Source organism: Asterias rubens, chromosome 17 (assembly GCF_902459465.1).
Source record: "Asterias rubens chromosome 17, eAstRub1.3, whole genome shotgun sequence".
Classification (NCBI taxonomy): domain Eukaryota; kingdom Metazoa; phylum Echinodermata; class Asteroidea; order Forcipulatida; family Asteriidae; genus Asterias; species Asterias rubens.
Genome location: NC_047078.1, coordinates 11,110,953 through 11,134,536, shown reverse-complemented (window position 1 = coordinate 11,134,536; position 23,584 = coordinate 11,110,953). Strand labels below are relative to the sequence as shown.

Genomic DNA, 23,584 nt, shown 5'->3' with positions numbered 1-23,584 from the left:
TTTCATGACTGTCTACGAAGTATTTCCAAAGAGTGAGTGTGACGCTACAGGCCTATATGCCGTTTGATGACGTCGCCAACCGTTAACCATGCTGGAACGAGAAATGTCCTCCAAGCCGCAAGGAAGACTGAGATATATTTGTTGGCCTCGAAAACCTTCACGTAGGCCCAGGTATCTTTACCAAGAATTGTGTGGTGATTATTAATTATTACCTATACAAGTGAAAGTTCATATCAAATTTTAACGAGCACAATGGACCAATGCATGTCAAAAGATGCAGCTAGTAGAGCTGCGCACAGTGCTCACCACCTAGAACTTTTAGAAGAGGTTCGTTCAGCTATCTCAATATTTACAAGAATTAATCTGAAATGTCTGAGTCACGAGAAAAGATTTGAGTAAAAAAATATATATATACATTATTTAAGCTTAAGTACTATCTAAGCCAGCTTGCTACTGCTTGAATTCCAATGATGAATCATGGTTGAATCATACAGAAAGGACAATAGTTGCAATGCGCAAACCGCTTTAGAGGGTTCACTGTACTCAGCAGGTGCGAAGTTACCTAAGAGAAACATAACGGTAAATGGCCGAGTACCAGCTGATATGCGTAACATGTATACAGACTGGTAACCAGCAGCCACTCAACCAAACCACGTATGGTACCCAAACTTCTCAAATGACGTATTCCCTGAAAATAGTTGTTATTCTAATCAGTCACCTGTCTTCACCTCATTGCTGTTTTTGTTGATGAAAACGTCAGATTAAGAAAACAATTTTGTCAACACTTTTTCCTTCGTCAAAAGCAGAAGTTAGAGTGTTTGTGTTCATTCTTCAGTGAGATATGGGTTGGAAGCGAACAGGGTTCTGGGCCTTGTGCCTGTCTATGCTGTCAAGTTTTGGTAAGCTAAACATAAACGTGAACAACTAGTAGTAGGCCTAGTACTAGTAGTAGTAGTAGTAGTTAACTACTCGCTCGGCAATCGGGAAGTATTTCAAATTAAATTGTTTCCGAATGTACTCACAATCGCCTTGTTCGCTGTTAGGAAGTTTAACTCACTTTATTTCCATATAAGATACCAGAGGGGGAGGAAAGGACGTTAGCATCCGTTCAGACGTCGGGATCTCTTAAACGCACGAAAGCACAGACCAGTCGTCCTACTCGGTCTCGGTGTATCTCAATATAGAATAAATAATAATATCCTCCACTTACCATTTTTCACGCTATTATGCCCTTTTCTTTGAATTGGGAAAAAAATAATGATGCCTTATATCAACCAATGCCCTAATTACCTTCTTTTGTTAATATGAAGTATGCAAAGATATATTAAAACTTGATGGACATTGAAATGTTCACACTACACACCGATCTTCGATGACTTCAACTGGCCCCATTTCATTTGTTTTGAGTTTTTCCAGTTTTCACGGCAAACAAGAAAGCATGGTTTCCCTTTGAAGCCATACAAAGATACATGGAAGAAACATATAGGCCCTACAGGGACCACAAGTGTTCTTTGAGACTCTGTGTATGACTCTATAGCCAGCAGTTGTCTTTGTTTTATTCAAAATATTTTTAATTAAAGTTTAAAATTACCATGGTAATTTGCAAAAAATAACAAAAATAAATAATTTAATAAAAAATGTGAATAATCATTGGCTTTCAAATCTGATTTATTTATTTTTTTTTTCCCCTTTTGTTTCTCTTAAAATTTATAATAAAGCGTATAAATAAACAGTGATAATTGAATCAACTTGTAAGCTGATCGTTTAAATTTTAATATTAATAATAATATTGATCGGAGGGTTAAAAAACAAAATTCTCCAAAAATATTAGAATATGAAATAATGCACATGGCTTCTTTAAGCCTCTGTATTTTTTTCCAAAAAGCTCAGCAAAATATTCAGTCACATGATTTGATCATCATGAATTGTGAATTGAAATAGTGTTTGATTAAAACTTTTTCGGTGAGCAAATATTTTTATATGGCCTCAACATTATGACATATTTTTGTACCTTGTAGACATGCCTAAAATACCAAACTTTTTGCATTTACAAGTGCAAATATCCAGTGGAGCCTTACGTGTTTCTAAGTTTTGGTCAAGGGAGAGGAGACTCTTTGCTTGGCAAATAAAACCACACAATTTTTATTTAGGGACTGTTTACATCGCGCACAGAGAGGTAAAAGATTTGCCACGATTTTAGGGACACCTCGAAAACAGGACCTCCTACGATAATAATCAGTGATTTATAAAGGCTTTTAAAGCGCACATATCTGCCTTAAATGGCACCCAAGGCGCACAAGAAAAAAACCCACTAGAAACAGTCATTAGCAAAATAATGACAAGTATGGAAATGACAGTTAATCCCTGGATTCCTTCATGAGGTATGTTTTCAGATGCTTGTGGAACAATTCTGTAGTTTCGCTAGATTTGACGTGTATGTGGGAAGTGCATTCCACAAAAGTGGGGCTGCTGCAGAGAAATACCTGTCACCCCAAGACCTAAGCATAACTAACATGAGAAAATTTCAGATGCCTTAAAAATTCGCATGATTCGAGACCTTAGCTGAGCATGCTGAGCCTGAGCATGGATGGAGGTAATATAGGCGCTGTATACGTGGGCACCAGCCCACTCGCTTGCCGAATTGCCGAGCCACCGTCAGCCACGGCCAAGTTGGACTAAACCATTTTGGAGAAGGGGTGTTACGCGGCAAGACGGGCGCGCTGTCCGCTTACGATGCCCGCCGTTCACGCATGTAGGGCACACGCACTGCCGTTACCAAGTAGGTTTTAACGCTAACAATTGTGGATTTTTCCCCACACAAATTTGAGCCCTGCTGCCTTTCTTTTACAAAAGTAACAACCATCGGAGCAACAGCATTGACAGCTGCAAAGTGACCCTTCATTGTATTTTCTGTCAGTTTATAATAAATATATAATAAAGACTCGCAGTGTGCACATATCTACCCTGCTGGATGTTCAAGGCGCCGTAAAAACCATAACCAAAATAAAATAAAACATACATACATACATACGTGTATGTAGGTCTAAGTTTTGGGAAGAGATTTGGATTCGTATAACGACAATATCGAAGATTATTAAGTGGTAGAGATGCAGAGTTCCAGATGCATGGTCAGCTGAAGAAAAAGACCTCTCACCAAGAAGTGTCGAGACTTAGGTTCAAGTTTACTCAAGTTTAAAAAAAAAAATGTCTTCTTCTTTTTTTACAGCCTTAGCGCAAATCACACTGGATAATTTGAACGACCAAGAAGTCGACAATGGAGCCACGGTTGTTCTGAATTGCATCTTGAGGGGCGCTCGACAATCGGACAGTCTGATTCTATTTTGGTATCATGAAACCACTGCAGTTTCTTTCAATGATGCTTTAACTGTCGTCAACCCAAGGTACAAGCTGAACACAAGCCCCTTTGGCCAGTGGAAGCTGACCATTCAGAATGCCCAAAGGTCTGACCAGGGGAAATGGAGATGCCAGTTGCAAAGCCCGCTTGCTGTCATGGAAGAAATGAAACTGGTTGTGCGCAGTGAGTGTTTTATAAAGTTTATTATGTGTTTGTTTGTTATTGTTATTGTTATTGTAATTCTTATTATAATTTAGTAGGCCAAGATTCAAAGACAATAAATTTCACAAAAATGCAGAAAAACAAGTAAACAACGGGAGTATATATAGCAAATACAAAGCAAAATTATTAAAATAAACAAATATTGGTACAACATCTTTTTATAAGTAAAAAAGAAGTTTAAAGGAAAAGGGTGGGAAAGGGAGGGGTGGTTGAACAACTAAGCAAGACAACAGGGAAAAACAAAGACAAACCAGAGACAAGAAGAAAAAAAAAAAATCAGCAACCACATCAAAGACCACAACAACAACAATAAGAAAGACCAGCTGAAGACATTTGTGAACAAGAATCATGACAAAAACAACAGAATCTAAAAAAAAAGGTTCAAGAACCAACATAACCAATTTAACCGGCCAGGATAGACACAAGTGTACCAAAACACTGTGCCAGTCTCCTGACCCACAAGCCTGAAGGCCACTTCAAAGTGTAGGCTACAATTCAGCAACTTTTTTTCAAATGCAGTTGCCACCTACTCCTAGGGCTGACACAGGGCTACCCGTAACCCCTTTACAGTCCATACGGATGTACATTTATGCATGGGTATGAACCAAACTCTGAATTAAGTAAATGAAACGTTCAACGTATGAAACTGTTGGGAGCGACAAGAAGGCAAAAGATCGACTGTTTCTAGCCAGTTTTAATGTTATGTTCGCCTGTCTGAAACAAACAATTTTTAAGGCCGACTTAGAGTCGCTCCTAATCTACATGTGTATTTTGGTTCGGTGCGACTCTAACGGGTGAATTTCTGTTTACTTTTCTGATAACTTTTTACTCACCATTTTGTTATATGTTTATTCACCTTCCCCGAAACACAGCACCACCCAGTATCGAATACATCACACCAAATATGTCACCGATGCCCGGTTCAACAGTGAGACTGTCCTGTAATGCCACAGGGAGCCCCGAGCCGACCATCCAATGGCAAAGACTGCAACCAGTCCCAATCTTCCCGCAGCCCTTAGGTGGGGCGTACTACACTGGCAGGGAGCTTGTCATTGATGACATCACTGGAGAGTGGCGTGGACTATATCAATGCCTTGCCTCAAATAGCGTCGCACCCCAGGTTACTGAGCAGGTGTTTCTGCAAATGGAATGTGAGTTTTCTATTGATTTTGTTTTATATATGCAAGTCATTACAAAAGATACATTTATTTAATGTCAACACCAATCAATACAAAGTGTGAAGAACTATGTATCCTGGGACACATTTCATTGAACTGCTTGAGGTTGGGTCACACAAAACTAGTACTCAAAACGTCCGAAACCATCCTAAAAATAAAAGTCAAACAGGTTTGGTCTGGCTAGAACGTAGCTTTGGCCGGACGATGTTTATAATGTGACCCTATTTTGGACTAATAGAAGAAAAAACACCCTTGTCACATGAAGTTGTGTGCTTTCAGATGCCTTCAATTCGATACCTCAGCTGAGGTCTCTTGTTACATGTAAATTTAAATATTTTAGTGAGAAATTACTTCTTTCTCAAACACTATTATACTTCAGAGGGAGCCATTTCTCACAATGTTTTATACTCTCATCAGCTCTCCATTGCTCATTACCAAGTAAGATTTTATGCTTACAAATATTTTTAGTAATTACCAATAGTGTTCAGTGCCTTAAAGACTTAATCTTTTAATTCGTTTACTCCCAGATGCTCCCACTGTTGAGGTAAAAGATGGTGTTGTGAGTGCTCCTCGTCAGGAATCTGCGAACCTTGTCTGTATCTGCAAAGCATTCCCGGCCGTACGAAATATCAACGATATAAATTGGTTTAAAGGAAACGATCAAGTCGTGTAAGTGCTTCCCCCACCTCCACCATGTTCCTCCTTGCCCCTTCACCCAACCTGGGCCCAATTTCATAGAGCTGCTTACGCACAAAAATTGCTTAAGCACAAAAATAGCTTGCTTATATTATGCATGTTACTGGCCAAAATTTCATGTCGTATACTATGCTTGTGACTGGTATTTAGCTGTTTACTTGGCATAACAATTGAGTGGAAGCTTGTCTGGTAATCTGATTTTACTAAGCAATGATTTTTTTGCTTTAAAAGCAAATTTACTGCTTAAGCAGCTCTATGAAATTGGACCATAGGCCTTATTTCATAGTGCTAATTTCATAGTGCTGCTTAATGTTAAGCAAATCTGGTGCTTACTGTAGCAGAACAATATATGCTAAGGTGAAAGGTTATGTCACAGGTTAGCAGAAAAATTTTGCGGTTATAGACCTATTGCTCCTTCACCTTGGATTTGCATTGTGACATCATTTTCTTTTCGTGCAGTGAGCACCGGAAGGTTAGCACACATTTGTTTGTGCTTACTACAGTTAGCAGCGCTACGAAATGGAAATCGCACTGTAAGCACAAAAAATGCTGCTAAGCAGCTCTATGAAATATCTTTGACCTTCAAAGGGTATGTGTACTTTTCGTAGGACAAAAAACACAATGTCTACAGATTTACACTAAACTTACAGTTTGAAGATAATGATAGTAGAAAGCTTCCCTGAAAATATTATTTGCTGAGGTGCTGTAGTTTTTGAGAAATAAGTTAAACAATGTAATGAAATTAATTTTCGTCTCAGTGATCATGAGACGAAAATTATTTGAGCATGTCAAAACGTATTTTCATGACATTGTTTTACTCATTTCTCACAAACTACAGCACCTCAGCAACTAATATTTTAAGGAATGTGTACTATGATTATCTTCAAAAAGTGTAAGTTTAGTGTAAATCTTTGGACATGGTGTTTTGTGTTACAAAAAGTAGCCAAACCCTCTCCTCTTTCATCATCAGGCTGTGTTCATCCAGAATAAGATGTAGCCCTCCTCATGTAGTTGCCATTCTCTTCTACTTCTTGCAGTTCTGTATTGATATTGTAAGGCAGGCACTTGGGGACCCACTTTGGTTTAAAAGTAGTAAATTCACTTTTTTTATTTATTTTGATTTTAGCGTAAGTGATGGTTACCAGATCAGCCTGGACCTGGACCTAGAAATGGACCCCAACCGAGAGACGACGGTCTCAACATTGGTGGTTGGCACTGTCAATGATGACACCCTTGGGGAGTACACTTGTCGGTTTGAAAACTTGCTTGGAAATGCTGAAGCTAGAGTTACCTTGGGAGGTGAGATACAAACAGATTTGATTTAGCTCTCAAATCTTGAATCTTGAATTTTTGTACTCTCCTTAAAGGCAGTGGACACTATTGGTAATTACTCAAAATATTTTTTAGCATAAAAACTTACTTGGTAACAAGTAATGGGGAGAGGTTGATGGTAAAAAACATTGTGAGAAACAGCTCCCTCTGAAGTACATGTAATGTAGTTTTCGAGAAAGAAGTTGATTTTCCATGAATTTGATTTTGAGACCTCAGATTTAGAACTTGAGGTCTCGAAATCAAGCATAGAAAGCACACAACTTTGTGTGACAAGGGTGTTTTTTTTTCTTCATTATTATCTCGCAACTTCGACGACCAATTGAGCTCAAAATTTTACAGGTTTGTTATCTTTTGCATATGTTGAGGTACAGCAAGTGAGAAGACTGGTCTTTAACAATTACCAAGTGTCCACTGTCTTTAAAGTATTGAGCAAGTTGCAGTGAGTGACTAGACCATCAAGACTAACCAGAAACCATAAAGCACGGAGAGATTGACTATATCGACCATGCACTGGAGCTATGGTCAACTTGAGAGCTGCATCACAGTTTCTGAACAGTCAGTGTAGTTGCTCAGCCGACCTTGCTCATTGCTGCTGTCCTGGAGAGGGTGGGTTGCCAAATCCATTTGTGCTCTGTGCTTATAAATGCTGTCAAGATTGTGCTTATTGGTCGTGGTACTCTCAGTTTGTCCTGAAAGTGATTTGAAGCGCCATCCCTCTTAAACCTGACAGTGCTTCTTAGATTTGTTGCAGTGACTGCAGCCACTGGTAGCCTATTCAATGAGATTCTTTCGCCTCTTGGTGAATAATGACTTTACGACTTACAAAAATCATTAGGCGCCTTGTCAATACCTCCGAGCTGTTCCATTCCGCGTGCATTCTGCGGGAGTCCGCGAATTTTTATAAAAAAAGTACCCGTAGCAACCGGGCAGGTCATCAGCCAGGACGGCTCATTTACATGTCATTAAACATAAATATTCTAGTAGCTCCGCGGAGCGACCGGTCGGCTATTGTTAGGCCCGGCTTGTTCGCTGACCGGAAACGCGTAGGAACGCAGGTGGTTAATAATGGTTTTACCGTTGCAGATTAAAAGCAAAGTGAGGATAGATGTGTCACTTAAAGCCATTTCCTCCAATGTGTGCTTCTTAAGACTGGGTTATATAGGCCTACATGATCAAAACATGTGAATTCTAGAATGGTTTTCTTAGGAGGGAGGGAGGTTTGGACAAGTCACTTTATTAGAACCTTTCTTTTCCGACATTAAAGTTGACAACAGTGTCGGACGAGTCGTATTCCTTCTTTATTAATCCGCCGTGCTTAATGTTAGAAAGGCTTCATTGCATTGCATTGGTTTTTTGTGTGTGTGTTTTCTTGGCAGATCAGAGTTAACCTCTCTAAAAAAAAAAATTGTTTGTTCTTTCCTTTGCATAATCTGAATCCTTGGACGCTTGGTTTACAACACTAGTGAGTGTTAAGATTGATCCTGGTAAGTTCTGTATACACTCTTCATAGATAGGGTTCCGCACTTATTTTAATTTTCCCAACTGTTAAACGTCACAAGCTCCGTTTACCAGTTTTCACACATCGACTTGAGCGGGACTTGAACCTTCGACTTCCAGATTAATGTGTTGGACTCTACCAACTGAACTTTCTAGCCCTATCCTGGAGGTCTCCCTATTTTGTCAAGATCTGTGTTTGATGACAGTCAGAAAGCCTTTTAACCTGTAACTACCTTAAAGTTCGGGATAAATGTCACACTTTCCAGGATGTGTATCCCTTTGTATTGCTTTTGTAAAAAGCGCTATATAAGTAAAGGTTATTATTATTATTATTATTATTATTATTATTATTATTATTATTATTATTATTATTATTATTATTATTATTATTATTATTATTATTATTATTATTATTTCATTTTATCACAGCATGCAAAAGAAAGATCTCAGTCGGGCTACGTCCCGTAGCCTTAGATCTCAAGGGTCTTTCTCAGGATCCTCGCTGTTCCCAAAAGCGCTGCCTTCTGTAACAGATCTACCCTCACATTTGTCCCTATTTCATCTAGATGTTTCCCTAGTGCTTTGGTAATGGTGCCAAGTGCTCCAACCACCACGGGGACTACTTTTACCTTTACCTGCCAAATCTTACGAAGTTCCCTGGCCAGGTCCTGGTACTTCTCGATCTTTTTATTATTATTATTATTATTATTGTTATTATTATTATTATTATTATTATTATTATTATTATTATTATTATTATTATTATTATTATTATTATTATTATTATTATTATTATTATTATTATTATTATTATTATTATTATTATTATTATTATTATTATTATTATTATAAAATAAAAGAAGCCTCATGACATTGCAGTCTTGAGGCATCAAACCAATAAGGGCAGGTACATATAGGGGATTTAAACTATTATATAACAATTTGCAGGGGGTTGAAAATAAAGTATTACAAATTGTAGGGGATTAAGACAAGACAGTTTCACCGAAAGGAATGTCGATCATTCTATACAAATGTTATTTATTATTCTCCGTGGACAGTGTCTTGGGCTTTCATCATAAAAAAAAAGGAAGGTCTCGTTTTGTTTTACTGTCGGCCTCGTTTGAGAGGAAGTTGGGAAACTGCTTTCAACATTTGTTGAACTTGTTTACAGTTGATCAGTTAAACTTCCCAACTAGATATGATTGAAAGCCCCTTTTAAACTTTTCGGAAAGTTATCTTTTCTCAAATTCAAACTTTGGGGGATAAAATTTTCCATAACCACTTTACTTCAAAGTGAAATGATTCTCAAAATGCTTATAATATCGAAACCTGCTGCGTTTTAACCCAAGTAAATTTGTATTGCTCTTAATTTAAGGAGGGGTTACGCTTTAAACTGAAAGTTAACTAAGATATGTTTTTTTACTTCTTTTAACACAGATACTGGAAAGTCCACAAGCAAGGCTTCGACCATCATGGCTGCCATCGTGATCAACATGGTATTCATCGCCATAGCAACAGCTCTGGGACAGTTTTAAGAAGAAAACAAACACGGTAACCATGTTGCCATAGCAACAGTTCTGGTGCGCTTTTGTAATCAAAATGCACTTTTTTTATTTGTCTCAGAGCACATGACCACAATTATTCCACTCTTTTATAACTTTTATGCAATATTATAAAAAAAATTGTAATTGTACAGTGCCTTTGCTATTTTTATCATGGTGTTCGAAAAAGGTACATTTGAAATATTTTACATAGTGTATACTCACACATGTGTGTCAACTCTTTTTTTTTTTTTTAAGCAGTATCCTTTGACTCATTACGTGTCATATCCAAAAGCTTAATTCAAGAATTTTTGAGTTTGACAACAAAAAACCCGGAAAGTATTCAACCTTTTCAATGAATGGGTGTGTTTTACATTGAATCACTTGGGTCATTAAAATTATTGGATGAGCAGTTAATCTACCTAGGCCAGTCAGCAGCCCTACTGGGTTGTGCATGATCCAATTAAGTCCACTGTTTGGAAAAGAACCTACTTGGAGATAACAGGTGTGAGTTGCTAGAGGTAAAGGATGTTTTATTTTTCTTAATGGGGCTTTCCCGTAAGCAAAATTGGGTAAGGACAGCCCGGAATCAGTCAAAATATAGACCTAGGAATGTCATTAAAGGCAGTGGACACTATTGGTAATTACACAAAATAATCATTAGCATAAAACCTTACTTGGTGATGAGCAAAGGGAAGCTGTTGTTGGTATAAAACATTGTGAGAAACAGCTCCCTCTGAAGTAAAGTAGTTTTCGAGAAAGAAGTAATTTTCCACGAATTTGATTTTGAGACCTCAGAATTAGACTTTGAGGTCTCAGAATCAAGCATCCAAAAGCACACACCTTCGTGTCACAAGGGTGTTTTTTTTCTTTCATTAATATCTCGCAACTTCGACGACCAATTGAGTTCAAATTTTCACAGGTTTGTTATTTTATGCATATGCAGCACAGCACCTTTCACAAGGTGCTGTGCTGCATTCAGCAGATACTGCCAGAAACACCAGGGCAAACCCTCTCTCTTAATTGATAGTATAACTGGTTTCGTTTACGTGCATTGCGTTAAACATTGGGCTTCATGTCCCATCCAAAGGACAAGATATTGCTTCAAGCCTGGATTTTATCTTTGAAAGGGCAAGGCCATTTTCATTTTGCCACGGGCACTTCTGTTCTTAAAGTCAATGGGAAACTTGAAGGGGCATCAATGCTAAGACCAGGGGTAACATTGGCCAGAGGCGAGAATTCCACAGTGTATGAGCTTTTATTCTTTTTACCATTGTACATAACGTTACACCCTGTGTAGAGAATGAAACTTTAAAAGAACATATTCTTCCACTTTAAACCAAAGAAATTTACTGTTTGGTATTTTTTTATCCAGTACTGCAAAAGGTACTAAAGAAAAAACTTGTATACCAAGAGTACAGAATGTTTAACTTTAAGTTAAGTTTATCTTTTAAGTGTTTTTTTCTGAGATATGTACACATTGAAATGAGTCCAAGAAATTATTTCTGAAATGTCCTACAAACTGTGGGGTAAAAACCAGAAGTACGAATGAAAGGAGAACTGCTATATGTAAATTTTTGATCTTTAACAAATATTGCGAATCATGTTGCAGTGCAAAATTGAAAAGCGTTACAAATTTAGTCTGGCTCTTGATAAGTGTACACTAAAACGTTGCCATGTACAGTACTGAGTAGCAAGAATGACTTCACTTAATATTGTACTCCTATATTGAATTCATATTTGACAGACTTCTAATTTTGTATATAGTGTAGAGTCACTTAAAAGTGAATAGTGTACATTTAGTTTAAATTGTTTGAAGCAAATACTAATTTTTTTAAATACTAATATTGTGCGGTGTTTTTTGCCATTACTGGAATGCAAAGTTGTCCTGTTTATATTTTTAACACATTTCTATCAAAGACATCTGTGACTATGAGGTTGACAAAACTGTGGCCATTTCTGAACTGACGGCTCAGGTCTCAACTCTGACTCAGGTATCGTCTGCGCTTTTCGAAGTCCAGACTGAGAGTGTACTTTTAAAATGGCGGAACCAAAGAAAGACCCTAACCTGAAACTTTTTAATAAGGAATGGTCTAATCCAATTGAACAGGGATGTTATTTTGGTTTTTACCCTTTCACTGATGTGTTTTAGCACTGTTTCCTGTGTACTTTCATGAGTTCTGTGAAAAAAATCACAGGCATAATTACTTGGCATATTTCTTTCTTGCATTGTCGCAGAATACAATCACCCCGGGAAATTTGCCTTTTTCATGTCTTGAGGCAAAGCCAAGTGAAATAGAGATGTCCAGATTTCACTTTGTGATTATATTCTGCGACAATGCACCTATAGACGATGTGACCTATGTTTACATTCAAACCGCCCTCTGTTGACATAACACTGTATTTGTCATGTTTCGCCGGGCAAAAAGACGCGTAATCATGGTAAGATTGCAAAAACTTTCTAGCTGGCTGCCAAAACACAAAGGTTTTGCCCAGCGTTATGCGTGCGATGGTTTTCGAGTGACGTCTATACACATCCATTTTGTATACTATTGATGGTTTTGTTGATACAGTAAGGCAAGGTTTTAGCCAGGATTTGGTTAAAGGGTGTCCAAATTTGCTGGAAATTGTAAAACTGGGTGTCCAAATTGTTCACTTACAATAAATTTACATGTAAATGACAGATGAAACAGGGTGTCCAAATTAAAAACAGGGTGTCCAAAAGACACACAGACACCCCTCTGGCTAACACTATGCTGTAAGATGATTGTCTCTTTCCCAATGGCAATAACCAAGGTTTTTTTTTTCTTTGCAGCAACTAAGCCTACCAATATTTGAAAGGCAAAGCCTTATTATTTTTAATCCATTTTAAATTTGCATTGGGGATAAGGGGTATTAATTTCGGTTTTACCCTTTCACTGATGTGTGTTAGCAAAGTATACTCTGAACTTTCCAGACTTCTGTGAAAACAAAATCACATGCACATTACTCGGTTGGGATTCAAACCAACGACCTTGCTGGAGTACCCACTGTTAAAATAATAGGATTGGAAGCATAGCTACCGAGCCATCTCGGTGGTCTAGTTGGTATGACACTGCTCTAGAATTGCAAAGGTTGTGAGTTTGAATCTCACCGGAGCAGTACGTCGGAAGTGGTAGAGCGTTGCTGGTAACCTGGACGCCGTTGGTTCAAATCCCACTCTAGTAATTTTTTCTCTGTTCAACAACATATCATTTAAATGTGAAAAGTGTCAAGGGCTTTGGCAGTTTTCAATGAGTGTGTGATTTTTTTTCCCAGTTTGGGCCAAAGTGTGTTGTCTAAAGAAATCAAGTTCTCTTTGAAGTGTGAGTATGTTTCTATAATGTTGGGTTATCCTGTGGTGCTTGGTGCCAATAATCGCCTAGTTATTTTTTACAAATCTCAGCCCAATAGTTGGACAATTGACTGAAACATATCTGGCACTTAACACCCAAGGTATTTTATATCCATAAGAGAAGAACATGTTTATATATTTTGTAGATCTCGAAAGAATCTTAATAAATGATTATTGAATATTGGTAATTAATGTTGTATTTGTGTAATTTTGTGCCTCCAGAGTAAGTAAATGTCCTAACTGAGTTATACATGTAAGTACCACAATGTAACTGGCACTACTTGTTACACGTTTTTTTATTGGACAGTAGACATTGAATGAAATTCCTTTCACTCAAGCTCAACCAACTGGACCCTAGATGCACTACTAGCCCTATAGAAATACCAATCGTAACCTTAGAGGTCCTAACCCCACCATGAGTCCTAACCCTGAAGCACTGAATAAATCATATTAAGTACGCTAACCCAGACAATAGAAGCTTTGACCCCCCCAACCTTAGAACTCCCAACCCCAACCTTAAAAGTCCTAACCTCAACCATAGAAGTCCTAACCCCAAATATAGAAGTCCTAACACCAACATGAGTCCTAACCCTGAAGTATCAAACCCCACCCAACCATAAACGTGTCAACACAAACTAAAGAAGCCTAAAACCGAACCAACTAAGAAGTCTCAACCCCAACCATAGAAGTCCTAACCCAAACCATAGAAGTCTTTAACCCCACCATAGAAGTCCTAACCCCAACTATTTTTCGCCCAACTTTCAAGTAAAAATAAAAAATAACAATATTAATTATTGGTTTTTACCCATACATCGGTGTATATGGGTAAAAACCAATAATTAATATTCTTTATCCCCGATGCAAATTTAACATCTATTAAAAAATAACAACTTCCTAATATTGCTTTAAATATTATCGTTTGCTTCTAATCAATAAAAAGGCTTCAGAAATGTCCACTGCATCATGAAGAGCACAACATCGCACCTTAAAAAAAATAGGCAAAAGTTGATAAAAGTGCTGGCCTCACCCCCTATGATTCTTTCAAATTTCGGCCAATCGTACTACGTCACGCGAATGTACATCGAGCAAGGCATGCTGGGGAAAAATGGCGCGGCAAGATCGATCACCCCTGGGAACGAGGTTGATGCACCCTTTACTCCGCCGGCGGCCATTTTCTTTCTGAGCGCGTGCATCGTGTGTTCAAAGGCGACTCTTCCACGTGTGTGTGGCAAAAAAGCAGATTTTCTGCAACATTTTACATCGAAAACTGACATCAAAATTCAACAACTTCCACGATGACAACTGTACGGATGTCCATAGAATCTTCTTAATCAGGTAAATGATTCGTGTGTTGGTGCAAAAGAGTTGGGGGGTTTTCTAAGCAAGATTGTCTTGGCAATACAGTCAAATTATTGTCAGCTAGTTGAGAATTCCCACTTTTCCATCTTGACCGGCGCCTTTGAATGGTTTATACCAGACTTAGTGTGCCTTTACGAATGCTGTGTTATTATTATTATTATGATATCCAAGACAAATCGAAGAAACACTAGATTATGTTAAAATATTTATTAAACCACTGAATTTTGTTAGGGACGGATATTTTCGTTGAAACATTGACCCACCCATCGAAACTACAGGGCGCACATATTTTTCTTTGAAGTGTTTTCTCTTGGGTTGGGAATTAGATTTGACGACATGAAGTACTGTACATGTATATGTGGAGACAATTTATTTAAAGGCCACATGAGCATGCTGTCCTGAAGTAAAAAATTCCCAATGCCTTATACTTTCTATATCCCCTCATTATGTACATGTATGAACACTAATTTACATCCAAACTTAAAAATATAATTTTGTTCTTTTTCAGAGTTCGTGGAATCTGAATGTTTCCCTTTCATCAGAAGTGTATGTTGATCATTATGTTGCCTCTCCCTGCATCTTATCAGTCTTTCCAGCCACAACAGCAGCCACTGATGAACAAAGCCTCAACCATTCTGTAAGGCAACCAAAATGTATGTTTCTATTACTAGCTGTAGGGCCATAATAATTTATACCAACACATTTGCCAAAATTTCTCTCATTCTTTTTTTTCTCCTAAAAATAAGACCCACATTATTTATGACTTCATCTTTTTTGTGGGGCCTCCGAAGAATCAGTTAAATTTCTATTAAAAACTTTCATTTAGGTCAGCCCTTCTTCCCAATGAAATGTTCATACTTTTCCCTCAAGAGCCAGACATCATGCCTGTATTACAGTCTAAGCTTTGTCAGTTCGATACTAAACTACCCTTGAGGTCATTACCTAATATTGTGAATGAGTTTTTTTTTTTTTTTGCAACTGATTTTAGTTCACCAAAAGGAACGATTACACTGTATTTCTGTGCTTGCAAACTCTACCCCCTCCCCCAAGGATTTTGAAATAAAAAGCTTTTTAATTTTGAATGCATCCTATTAAATAGCAGTTCAGTTTATCTGATCGTTCTGATTATCAATTTTGAGTAGTCCAAGGCAGGGTATTCTTGGTAGTTAAAATTAATTACCATGAAAACTTTAGAGCACTGATCATGTTGATGTTAAAAAATGTTGTTGGAAAAACACCCTATGTAAAATGTAGTTTTAGGGAAAGTGGTAGCTTTAGGGAAAGGCTTCAGGCATGACGCCTTTCTCATGCATCTGAAAGCACACAATTTTACGCATGGAATGTGGTTTTAGGGAAAGTGGTAATTTTTTTCACCCCAACAAATTTGAATCTGAGAAAGCCTTTCTCATGCATCTGAAAGCACACAATTTATGCATTTATTGACCACATCAAGTGAGGAGACTGGTGTTTGATAATTATCAAAAGTATCTCTAACGTTCATTATTTTCTTAAGTTACTTTTTAATTAGTTCATCAACACTAAGAATGGGAATAGGGGATCATCAAAGCTTTGCATAGAACCAAAATTTGTCCAAATATCAGGATTCATCAGAAAATAATAAGTAAACCAGACTAGATTGTTCATTTGAATTTTCAAGACTTTATTTGAGCAAACTTTAAAAGGTTTCCAAAGAAAAGAAAGAAAACAATGACATCAATTAGTGCATCCACACTGTTAGACATTACCCCCACCCACCCCAACCTCAAGAACTTGATTATGACTATGTTGTATGTTATGTTTCCTGTATGTTTTAATTAAAACAATTTTTTTTTTTGGGGTGCTTTGGCACTCTTATTGCTTCCTTACTATTTATTTGATAGTTGCTTCGAAATATGCCAGTTGATGTAATTACTTTTTGAAAACCTCATTGAAATTATTTTAAAATGTCCTTTTTTGTAATGCCAAGTGCCACAATTCAAAAATTGTATTTGTAAAATCAAATACAGCTTTCAATTCATACTTGTTTTTATTAAAAGTATTAAAAATGTGTGTTTAAGTTTCAAAATTCAACTTGAACCCCCAAAACCAGTTAAGCATTTATCCGAGAAGAAACATCAGCTGGCAAATGACAATCATAGCTAAGAAATATAAATGATCAACCAAGGAAGAAATGTAACCTGTTTTTTTCAATAAGGAGTCCACATGGCTAACAAAAAACTAGTCTCATGATCATGAATTAACTGTTTGGTGTCTGCAAACTTGTAAAATATTTTTTTGTGCTTTTGCTTCATCTTACAAGAACTCAGAATATTTACAGAATCAAAGCGTTTTTTTTTTCTTTTTCTTTTCAAACAAATCCAATTAAATTGGACTCCTTTATGGTTTACAGGTTGCATTTCTTACTTATAAAGAAGGTACAACATTGGTATTCATATACTGCATATAGAGTGCACAAATTAGGACATAAAAAACATCTCAAATTGCAGCGTTTCAAAACAAATTTCTTTATTTATTGTTTAACTCAATACAGTTTTTACATCAAGTGGACATTTAGATGAATGTTTCCTTGCATGCTTACCAAAATTTAAGGTAATGCATGTTCACTAAATTTCCGCATTTAACTGAATTCACAATAGCGTAACTACCAATGTTGTATCTTCTATAAAGGCCGCATCTTATAGCTTGTTCTGTGACTTTATAATCTCAATCTTGGAAAGTACAAAAAATGGCTAAGTCCACAAAGGGACACAGAAAGTCAATAACTACTAAGTGTTTTTGTCAAAAAATGACTAAGTCCAAAAAAAAGACTAAGTACAAACATTGACTACGGGTTTCTGCTCAAAAAATTACTAAGTACAAACAATGGCAAGTGTTTTGGTCAAAAAATGACTAAGTCCACAAAAGGACACAGAAAGCCAATAATTACCAAGTGTTTTTGTCAAAAAAACGACTAAGTACAAACATTGACTATGGGTTTCTGCTCAAAAAATTACTAAGTACAAACAATGGCAAGTGTTTTGGTCAAAAAATGACTAAGTCCACAAAAGGACACAGAAAGCCAATAATTACCAAGTGTTTTTGTCAAAAAAATGACTAAGTACAAACATTGACTATGAGTTTCTGCTCAAAAAATGACTAAGTACAAACAATGGCTAGTGATTTGGTCAAAAAATGACTAAGTCCACAATGGGACTCCATTTTATTGTTATTTAAAGTCACAACAAGCTATAAGACGATACCTTTAATAAGGGGCTGAATTCCATTTTGATGTACCTAGCTATATAATCTAATGGTAATTTGAATTTGACGCCTTGTATAAGTGTCATGTGCAAATTTCTAGTTGATTACATTGTTGGTGTACATTACTTTGGGATACAGTCTCTTCTGCACCCCTATAGGGGGTGCACTTGGTTGATCAAGATTTTAATAATAGGGGGGGTAGGGCCAAACTTTTTACGCAGTTAATTTCGAACCGTACAACGGCACGAGAAATATTTTTGGCTGACTTAGTCTATATAAAAAAGGCGTTTTTTAAGGGATTTTTTTGATTTTTTTAAGCACCACTGAACTGTAGAAGCAGCAGAGTTGCGCAAACGTGTGTGCCGATCGATGTGGCCAACTACTATCTAGAAAGTGAAGCGACTTAATGATCTAAGTATTAATGGAAGGAAAGCATTTTATTAAGTTAAATCAAGTTAATGTTTCATTGATAGTCTGTTTTACCAATGTCCTGCCTTACATGATTGACAACTAAAAAGATTGTTTTTTAAAAGTCCGAAGCCAAAAACAAACTTAAGATTTTTTTTTTCAAAGTCCAAAACAAAAGTCGGAAAGGATTCTGTTGCCCGTTAAAATGTTTGATGAATCTGTATCAAGTGTACCATCGGACGTCTCCCCCTGTTCGGGCAAACACGTCGCTAAGTTCTTGGAGTAAAGTTTCAAGTTTGAATTTTGGTTGAAGTGTAAAAGGACGCTTCCACTCCATCACTGATTGAGTCCTGTACCATCAGAATAACGAAGACTTCAACCCAGATGATGATGCGCTGATCAGAGAAACAAGATTCCAACATGGCGACTGAACTTGAACAATTTTGTGAATTTTTGTGACAAGCACAAAAAACAGAACTAAAATACGCATGTTCTTTTCCAAATTAACAGCATACTCAGGAATGTATTGGTTTCACTTGCACTAGAAGTACTACACTTCTTCATAAATTTTGTTTCAAATCAATCATAAGTTTTGGATTTGTTAAAACATCGCAACATTTTAACAGTGTGTGTGATTACACGTTCAAATGAAGTCAAATTTCAAAGTCAAAAGTGAGGTTATACACAAACATCAGATTTGCATCTTCATTGCATTGAGTATCATTACAGGAGATATTGTAGATGACATTGGGTTTATGAAGGATAACTAGACTGAGAAAAAAAAACTCTTAAAAAAAACCCCTAACCTATCTCTAAACAAATTCTAAACTCCTAAGTACAACAAAGTTTCAATTCCTACGGAACTACAAATTGCTAATGAAGTCCCAATAAAGTATTGAAAATCTAGGATCAACAACTACTCCTACTGATTAACTTCATGTAAGCCTGCAAACCAACAACTGCATGCTAATGATTTCCGCACCAATTTTAAATTACAATGTTTTTCCATAAAAATGAGTCCGACATCGATGTCGGAAAATTAAGGTTTTATCGCTGATGATAAGATCCTAAGTTAAGTACAACAAAGTTTCAAATCCTACGGAACTACAAATTGCTGATAAAGTCCCAATAAAGTATTGAACATCTAGGATCAACAACTACTCCTACTGATTAACTTCATGTAAATCTGCAAACCAACCACTGCAAACTAATGATTTCGTACCAATTATAAACTGCAATGTTTTTGCATAAAAATGAATCTGACGTCGATGTCGGAAAACTAAGGTTTTATCAGTGACGATAAGATCGCTGATAACTTGGGTGTATTTTCCATCTAGAAAGACACCTGTGATTCTGTAAACAGTGCATGACTAAAGTAACAAAGTGACGTCTTATTTAGATTACCTATTCCTGCTGTGTCTTTTTGGCATAACAAAATCAAGCTAACAAGCAAATTGAGAAATAACTAATTGAGTTATTTGTTTAATAATTCTACACTAATACTGGACTCGTGTTTATGCTTCCTATAACTACCTAGCCAGGTTATTTAACTGAATAAGCCTACACTAATACTGCTAATAAACACCTAGTTTGATCCATTATACACTTCGCTGTTGTACATGTTGAGACATTCTCATGTTAACCATAAAAGAATTAAAATAATTGATGGACATCGCACAAAATTTGTCTCGTTTCAAAGAGATCTTAAAAAAAAAATACAATTGTTGTACTGACAAAAAACTAGTAGGTTGCATTTGTTTCCAACAGTTCTACGGGTTACATATCTTAAACTTGCCAACTCTTTTTAGAACCTGTCAAAATATTAGTGTCTTTGTCACTTTAACAGCCTAAATAACTAGAGAAACAAGATTCAAACATTGCGGATGAACACATTTTGTGAGTGTTTGTAAATCGCCTGAGTGTCGTCCCCATGTTCAGCTGGAAAAGGGTTAACCAGTTGTAAAAACTTTTCACAATTATCAATAACTAATACCCTGAAGGATTGAAAACACCTACTGCAGCTAAATTACTACGTTTATGAAAAATGTATACAAATCATGCACACCACAGTGGCAGTATTTGTTAAAAAAGCCATGTCTATTGGTCAACATCATTTGTAAATCATTTCCTCAACTGATTGTCGTTAACATACCTACTGTAGAATCTGTCATAAAGCTGACCACTCAAAACCTACAATGAACAACCTAGTTAATTGGTCACTGAAATAGACCAATAGTTAACGTCATAGACTGAATGTTGTCAATCAGTTCAACAGGGGTTTTAACTAAATCTAAAATCTAAACACTATTCTAACTGACGAAGGAGTGTACATACAACCTACTGTGGCTGAGAATTGAACCAGTTACAATTACCTAATGCACAACGGCATCTATTTAAGCGACAATGTTTCTTCTATAAAGGACCCTGTTAACTTCCTACACAATCCCAATGTCATCTTTGATATCTCCTTTTGATACAGTCAAAACTTCTTAACACAAGTGAAACCAATGTAAAAGCCTGAGTACCTGAGTGAAATGTGAATAGCCATGTTCAGAATCTCGTTTCTCCGACCCTCGCACCAACATCTGGGTAGAAGTCTCCGCCATCCGTCAGGTCCAGAGGCTCCCTCAGATCAGAATAGGATGTCCGGTGTAGAAAAGGTTGATCAAAAAGTAGACCCGTTTACACAGGAACAGTATAGAGAGACGGGTACCAACTTAGGATAACAAAATGATCAGGTAAAAAAGTGAAAAAAAGTGCAATGGTCCTCAGTCCTTGACACTTTTGATACAGGCCCCCAAAGACTTCAACAGGCAACCAAATCCTTTCTTTCTTAGGTTTCAATTTTTTTGTTGGAGATCGAGAAGTTGAAATAGTTTGTCAATCATGTAAGGTAGGACACCGGTAAAACAGACTACCAGCGCCACATCAACAAGATTTCACTTAATAAAATGCTTACCCAACCATTAACTCTTGGATCATTAGGTCGCCACACATTCCAGATAGTAGTAGGCCACACCGACCGGCACACACGTTTGCACAACTCTGCTGCTTCTACAGTTCAGTGGTGCTTTCTATAGCATTTAATGAATGGTTACCAATTAATTTAAGACAACAATTTTTCAAATTATAAAAACAGCCAAGTACAACATTTACTATCCTTGAGTTGAAATAAAAGTTTTCTCTGAAAATTAGAACTGTTAATTATTACTGTCACAGCAATGCAAGGAAGAAAAAAAAACATTTTCAAATGAAGTTTGTGGCTGTTTCGTAAAAGATATTGTACTTTTTAATAAATTTCATTTGGAGTTTGGACAGGTGTGCGTCACACTTATCCAAACATGTCATGCCTAAAATGAATAATTTGGTTAAATTGACGACGTACTCGTATGTCATGAATATTGGTCCCAAGAAGAGTGTAAGTTGTACTTGGCTTCACAATCATCAAAGTATCAATATAGAACCAGAGGCACTCCCACAATTTGAGTCACAAGCAAATTTTACAGAAATTTTTGCTTTCCTAAACCGATTCAAGATATTCAAACTCTGGGAAAATCTAAAAGAGGTTTTTAAAGCGAGCAAAGTTTTAAAAGTAGTAGGGAAAAAAACATTTGCCAAGAGAGTTTTGAAGAAAAAAAAATAATTTAAAATTCCGTATTTTGGAAAGTAAAGTCGAACATTCAATGTGAAAAATGTATGCAAAGTAATGTGAACTCGTTTCATGGGAATGTCTCGATAAAATACACAAACATTATGCAGTTGTGACCCAAACTACCAAAAACGACAAATCTTTTCACAATGTCCTATTTCCTAGACCCTTCACATGAAAAATATAAATTGCACATAGCGCGTGCGCACTTAAATTTTGGTTGGCAAAATGAGGGAATATCGCGCTGTTTTATGTACGGCTAATGGGTGCGTGACGCAGATGCGATTGCGCGTCTGCTTAGCATATTTCATGGGAAGGGTCCATCACAACACATGGTTCAAGATTTATCATTATGTTTTTGCAACAAATACCCCAGGTGGGAAGGGGGCAGTGGTAAAATTTCAGTGGCCATTTCTGACATACAGCCTCAAAGGTTTACAGTAACCTTACCCCACAGAGGAAGGGTCAGAGGTCACATGGCGGGCTAATATAAAGTACCAGTCATTTCCCCAGGTAAGAAGGGGCAAAGGTCATGTGTTGTATGAACCTCAACATTTAGTTTGCTGTGACACAATCCCTAGCATAAAGGGATGAAAGTCATGTATGATGGTAGTGGTACAACAGTAAGCCACTAATGGAAAACTTTACTAAGTTTGCTGTGACCCAACCCCTAGCATAAAGGGATGAAAGTCATGTATGATGGTAGTGGTACAACAGTAAGCCACTAATGGAAAACTTTACTAAGTTTGCTGTGACCCAACCCCTAGCATAAAGGGATGAAAGTCATGTATGATGGTAGTGGTACAACAGTAAGCCACTAATGTAAAAATTTACTAAGTTTGCTGTGACCCAATCCCTAGCATAAAGGGATGAAAGTCATGTATGATGGTAGTGGTACAACAGTAAGCCACTAATGTAAAACTTTACTAAGTTTGCTGTGACCCAATCCCTAGCATAAAGGGATGAAAGTCATGTATGATGGTAGTGGTACAACAGTAAGCCACTAATCTAAAACTTTACTAAGTTTGCTGTGACCAAACCCCTAGCATAAAGGGATGGAAGTCATGTATGATGGTAGTGGTACAACAGTAAGCCACTAATGTAAAACTTTACTAAGTTTACTGTGACCCAACCCCTAGCAAAAAGGGATGGAAGTCATGTATGATGGTAGTGGTACAACAGTAAGCCACTAATGTAAAACTTTACTAAGTTTGCTGTGACCCAACCCCTAGCAAAAAGGGATGGAAGTCATGTATGATGGTAGTGGTACAACAGTAAGCCACTAATGGAAAACTTTACTAAGTTTGCTGTGACCCAACCCCTAGCATAAAGGGATGGAAGTCATGCACCATGGTAGTGGTACAACAGTAAGCCACTGCTAGAGAAAACCAAGGTGGTTTTTCTTGGTAAAGGGCACCTCTATGGAATAATTGCAAGAACATTTCAAGGGGCACTAAGGCAATGACCAGGGGCAACGTTGCCTCCGTAATGTATCAGGCGTGTCGTAGTAACAGTATCGAGGATGACAATTTGTGCAATGACCAACTCTCAGGAAAAGGAGAATTTAAGTCTTGTCATGACCCATAAGTTACTAAGTATGCCATGATCCTAACCAGAGCTGGAAGGCTTTCATATAAGGTGTTCACTCAATTTTCTTGTTCTTTCAATCGATCAACCCACCCCAGGGGTAAGGGGAGGATCAATCAATAACAACTCATGAAGGTAAACAATTAA

At 37.1% G+C, this 23,584-nt stretch overlaps 1 protein-coding gene across 2 annotated transcripts; it reads left to right on the top strand.

Moving 5' to 3' along the window:
• Positions 1-723: 723 nt before the first annotated feature.
• On the top strand, positions 724-12,238 carry LOC117301311 (lachesin-like). Of its 2 annotated transcripts, XM_033785205.1 has the most exons (7): positions 724-899; positions 3,227-3,538; positions 4,450-4,728; positions 5,283-5,424; positions 6,578-6,750; positions 8,247-8,267; positions 9,718-10,510. In XM_033785205.1, exons 1-7 carry the CDS (start codon positions 842-844, stop codon positions 9,813-9,815), a joined length of 1,083 nt encoding a protein of 360 aa, XP_033641096.1. In that variant the 5' UTR covers positions 724-841; the 3' UTR covers positions 9,816-10,510. The 2 variants fall into 2 exon arrangements, with proteins under 2 accessions (XP_033641096.1, XP_033641097.1); XM_033785206.1 differs by lacking the exons at positions 8,247-8,267; positions 9,718-10,510 and adding an exon at positions 11,706-12,238 and having other exon boundaries at positions 6,578-6,766.
• Positions 12,239-23,584: the final 11,346 nt, after the last annotated feature.